Genomic DNA, 5,701 nt, shown 5'->3' on the forward strand with positions numbered 1-5,701 from the left:
TCATGCATTTGTTTCTAATGCATTTATAAGATTATTTCTTTGTTGCTTTGTATGTCCCTCCCCCAGAGTATAATCCCTGCTTTCACTGTATTTGATGTCGGTATAATTTGTGGAGGGGAAGGGGAAAAACAAGTCGTTTAAATAAGGATACAGGTGGACCCGTTGCAACAATGAGAAGTACAAGTTGTCATGTTGAAAACGAACTTTACAACTTTGGTGGGGGGGGGGAGGTTTGGGTGGGGGTCGGGGGGAGGCTGGGAAGGGGAAACAAAGGAGGAGGCTACAATACTTGATAAGAAATGTACTCATTATCTTCCCCATGTAATTGTAACCCCTCTGTACAGTATTTTCACAATAAAAAATAAATAAAAAATATAATAGTAGCTAGTATAACCACAGTCCAAGACCTTGTTAAGTGGCTTTTCATTAATCACATTTAACAATCATGACAAACCAGCCAGGTAGGCACTGCTATCAATATCCTCGGTATATAAAAGAGCACATTCAAGTACATTTTTCTTAAGTGATTTGTTCAGCATGACTCTTAAGGCCAGGGAGTCTTAAATTCTATGAACAAGTGAGTGCATAGGATATTATAGGGATGATCAAAATGTGGACTATGATTCATGGCTTCAGGAAACTGAGGCTCTCTACACTGTGCTTCTCGCATGCAAGGGGTAAGCACAGGTGAAAATGCACTACTGTACTCTCAGATCCAGCTGAAATATCACAGCTATTGCCTGATCTGATGTTATTCTTCCTATTTGCTTTTAGGAAGAACAAAGGTTTGTGAAGTGAGTTCCTAGTTAAATAGGCCATTGATAGAGAGAAGAAGAGACAGAGACAAAGACAGACAGAGACAGAGAAAGAGACACACAGAGAGACAGAGACAGAAGATCTACCTTCATAGAAAAGAAACTGAGATGAAAATAGATAGTACGATTTAAATCATTGTTACCAGGTAACTTGCAGTCAGTGTGAAAGTGAATTTTAAAAACTCTGATGTTTTTCTTCACATTTAAAGGAGAGTCTAACTAAAAGAAATTGTTTTATGAGTCTTGTTCACAGGATGGCTGAATTATTAACTTAGTTTGTCTTGTGTCTGATGCCACAGGCCTGATTATTATTCACAGTGGATTAGTCATGCTGGAGTTGAACATCACTCTGGTTAGTGAGTTCATCCTGGTGGGCTTCCCCACTGCTCCATGGCTGCAGATCCTGCTCTTCTTCCTCTTCCTTCTGGTCTACCTGCTAGTGATAGCAGAGAATCTTGTTATCATGATCACCGTCTGGGTCACTGGCTCCCTCCACAAGCCTATGTACTATTTCCTGTGTAGCTTGTCCTTTCTGGAAGTCTGGTATGTCTCTGTGACAGTCCCCAAGATGCTGGATGGATTCCTCCTGCAGAGACGGCACATCTCCTTCAATGGTTGCATGACCCAGCTCTACTTCTTTATCTCACTCGCCTGCACAGAATGTGTGCTCCTGGCAGCCATGGCCTATGACCGCTACGTGGCCATCTGCCATCCTCTTCGATATCCAGTCATCATGACTACAGGTTACTGTGTGCAGCTGGTGGCTCTCTCCTACGTGACTGGCTTCATGATCACAGTGATCAAGGTCTGTTTCATCTCACGGGTAACCTTCTGCGGATCCAATGTCATGAACCACTTCTTCTGTGATATCTCACCAATCCTCAAATTGGCATGCAAAGACATGTCCACAGCTGAGCTAGTGGACTTTGCTTTGGCCATTGTCATCCTTATCTTCCCACTCACCACCACAATCCTCTCCTATGTCTACATCATGTCCACCATTCTGCGCATACCCTCCACTCAGGGAAGGAGGAAGGCCTTCTCCACCTGTGCATCCCACCTCACTGTGGTCATAATTTATTACACAGCCATGATTTTCATGTATGCCAGACCCAGAGCTATTGCATCATTTAATTCCAACAAACTCATCTCAGCTGTGTATGCAGTACTCACACCTATGCTAAATCCCTTTATTTACTGCCTAAGGAACCAGGAAGTCAAGAATGCTATCAAAAAGACCTTGGGGATTGGCTAGTACCTCCTGCTGGACTGATCCCTGGTACCACAGGTCATATGCTGACATTTATCATGGTACTGTTTATTATTAGCACTGACTGCCCCACTGCTGGGGAAATATGAACAAAAACATAATTGAGAAACAAGACATTTATTATGGATTACTCTAAGTATGAACTGTTATTTTACACTGTAGACAGACACCAAAGTACCTTAAAATGATATCATAATTTAATACATTGAATTTCAATACTTAATTATTAAATACAAGGTTATGTTTAACATGTTTTAATGCATGTAAGCTATCAAAGTATAGCTCTAGTTCTTTAAAAATCCATGAATTCCTATCAACTCTGCATGAATTCCACATTCGTTTGTTGGTCTTTCAAGTTTCTTCGTAGGATGAGCTCCACAATCCTTTCTGTTTTCAACTTGATGTCTTGCCTATGATGAACTTGCACAGATGAATAGGAGAATTTTTACTTACAATATTTTTTAAACTTATTTTATGATTCAATACTTTTTACTATTTTCTGCTATTTGCTACACTTTCACATTGAACACAGGTCACAAACTGTCCTTCAAACTCATATGGATAAAGAACTTTCTAAAACTCATAATCTGTTGGGTGCTGGTGACTCATGCCTATAATCCTAGCTACTCAGAAGGCTGATATCTGAGGATCGTGATGCAAAGCTAGCCCAGACAGGAAACTCTGTGAAATTCTCATCTCCAATTAACCACCAGAAAACTGTTGTTCCAAGAGGTAGAGTACTAGCTTTGAGCAGAAGAGCTCAAGGACAGCATCCAGGCCCTGAGTTCAAGCCCTACAACTGAAAACAACAACAACAACAACAACAATAACAACAAGAAAACAATCCTGTAACCCTAAAATCCTCCATTCTTTTCATTAAGAATAGTCCATTTATATTCTTGCAGTTTTTCTATCCATCTAAAATTATCCCCAAATGAAGTGTTTTTAAAGGATAAATTCCATTGTGCTATTATTATTAGGGTTTTTTTTCCCTGTGAAATAATGTAATAGATTTTTTTTTCCCTGATTTAAAGGCTTCTATACTGAAGGTATATGGACAATTCCCTTATGGTTTCAGTAGAATGTTCAGAAAATGCTTTATATTCTTCTGAGAAAAACTGTTGTAGTTTTACATGGATGAAATCTCTTGAAATTCATAGACAAATGCTTTTTTCTTTAACTGGCTGATAAGGAGAGAAACATAGAAACCTATCACACAAAAGGTGCTAGGTTTGGGCTGGGAAGTTGGCTCAGTGGTAGAGTGCTTGCCTTGCATGCCTGAGGCCCTGGGTTCGATTCCTCAGCACCACATAAGCAAAAAGAAAAAAGCCGGAAGTGGCGCTGTGGCTCAAGTGGTAGAGCGTTAGCCTTGAGCTGAAGAGGTGAGGGACAGCGCCCAGGCCCAGAGTTCAGGCCCCATGACCGGACCAAAAAAAAAAGTGCTAGGTTTACTCTCCTTCATAAAATTGCATCCAGTTGAATAAACTAATTTAGATCTTCCAGAACTAGCAATATTTGTCTAGGATTCTTCTTTTCTTTAGGCCTTACTTCAGCTCCTCTTAGCCACTTTTTGACTAACTACCTAGACAGAGTACATCTGTGGGCTTTTGTTCTTGTAAAACTTTAGCAGTCCATTCTAGATTTTAGGCTCGCTTGAGGTACAATTTGTAGCAAGGATTCCAAGAGCTTAATAGGCTGTGGATAACTTGAGAAACAGACAGGGCTTCTGCTTCTTGGTATCCAGGACAGTGGTATGGCCTCTAGTTCCAGCAGAAAGTAGCTGTTCTATTATCTTACCTTTTGCTGTGATTGCTTTGTATTCTTTCCTCTAAACTGAAAGCCCTTTCAGCTTTTTCCTACTGATAAAATCCTTCCTATAGTCCCGTATCTAGCATAGAAAACACTGTATCTGACACAAAGCAGTTTTAGAACTGTTTGTTGTTTAGATTTTTTTCATGTCTACTGTTATGTGTGTTTTTTCCTATGGTTATTTTCTTGTTTTCTCCCAGATTGACTGAGGTATGATTGACAGCATAAAATTGTATTCACTTCAGGTTGACATCATGATGATTTGCATATCATAATCAAGCTAGTTGACCTATCCATCATCACTGCATATATTTGCTCTTCAGCATGTCAGGAGAATGTCAGGAAATTTTCAACTAAACAATTATTATGAACTGGAGTCTCCTTGGTATATATGGGAGCCTAGGACATTATGCATCTTAGATCTGAAAGTTTGCACTGTTTGATTTTTACCACCCATTCTTCTCCACCACTGCCAGGCCCTGTCAATTTAAAATGTAACTTCTATTTCAGTCTTTCACGATATAAGATCAGGCAGTATTTTGTGTTTCTGGCTAATTTCACTTAACATATGTCCTCCAGTTGATCCATGCCATTACAAAGGACTAGATTTTCTTCTTTTTAAAGAATGATTAATATTATATCTACAAATAAATGACATGTTGTTTATGATTCATCATTGGTATAATAAGCTTCTTTGGTCTTTTCTATTGCTTTTGTTTTCTATTTCACTTATTTCTGCTCTTATCTTTTATTTGCTTTCTTCAACTGGCTTTAGGTTTAGTGTGGTCCTCTCTAGTTCCTTGAGATATACAAGCACGTTGTTTACTTATGGTCTTTCTCTTTCTCTTTTTCATAATATAGGCATGTATTTCTATAAACATTCTTTTGGAGTAGTTGCATTCCATAAATTTTAATATATTTCATCTCTACTTTCTTGTCTCAAGATATTTGTCATTCCTTTTATGATTTCTATTTCTTTTTAATATAAAAGCTTGGACTTACTATAGTTAAACACTTGAAGTTCATTCACCTATGGAGTTTTCAACAGCATGTTTGTTAATTGCCACATATTTGTGAATTTTAAATTTTCTTGATTTCTAGTTTCACCTCACTGTAGTAAAAAAAAATGCTTGACAGTACATATATACAGTGGAATTCTATGCTTCCATCAGAAAGAATGACACCACCCCATTTGTAAGGAAATGTAAGGACTTATTAAGTGAAGTAGGCCAGACCCAAAGAAACATAGGTCCATGGTTTCCTTATTTGTAATAATGTATACATCTAGGATAATCTTATCAGATGAGCTCAATAGCTATGTACATATGACCATATAAGATGATGTTAAGCAAAATGAATCCAAGACATGGACATAAAGGTTTTTATTTGTTGTTGTTCTCAATGTACTTTGTGATTTCCTTTTTCTTTTGTGTTTTTTTCTGCCTGTGGTTTATCCCTCTTGTCACTGTATTCGATTTTGGCATCCTGGGTATTGTATACACGTTTATCTGCACTAGGGAAGGGAAGGGGAACAACAAAATGGCGAGACAAAGGACAAAAGGAGGACCTATGCAACAGCGACACTACAAGACAATATATTAGAAATGATTTGTACAACTTGGGTGGGGGAGAACTTAGAGGGGAAGGGAAAGAAGAAGAAAAACGATGGAGGAACAAGTTAGACAAGAAATGTACGCCTTACCTTACTTATGTAACTGTAACCCTTCTGTACATCGCCCTGACAATAAAATTAAAATTTCAAAATGCTTTGGCAAATTTGTTAAAATCTGCTTTTTCACCTACCAAA

The 5,701-nt window shown here is 38.3% G+C and overlaps 1 protein-coding gene across 1 annotated transcript; it reads left to right on the top strand.

Moving 5' to 3' along the window:
• Positions 1-1,143: 1,143 nt before the first annotated feature.
• LOC122117822 (olfactory receptor 6-like) lies at positions 1,144-2,070 on the top strand. Its single transcript, XM_042691679.1, has one exon. It carries the CDS (start codon positions 1,144-1,146, stop codon positions 2,068-2,070), a length of 927 nt encoding a protein of 308 aa, XP_042547613.1.
• The last annotated feature ends 3,631 nt before the right edge of the window (positions 2,071-5,701 follow it).

Source organism: Dipodomys spectabilis, unplaced genomic scaffold (genome assembly GCF_019054845.1).
Source record: "Dipodomys spectabilis isolate Male_0828 unplaced genomic scaffold, ASM1905484v1 ptg000145l, whole genome shotgun sequence".
Classification (NCBI taxonomy): Eukaryota; Metazoa; Chordata; class Mammalia; order Rodentia; family Heteromyidae; genus Dipodomys; species Dipodomys spectabilis.

Coding starts and splice junctions, on each gene's coding strand:
- LOC122117822 (XM_042691679.1), top strand. CDS start 1,144: ATGCTGGAGTTGAACATCACTCTGGTTAGTGAGTTCATCCTGGTGGGC.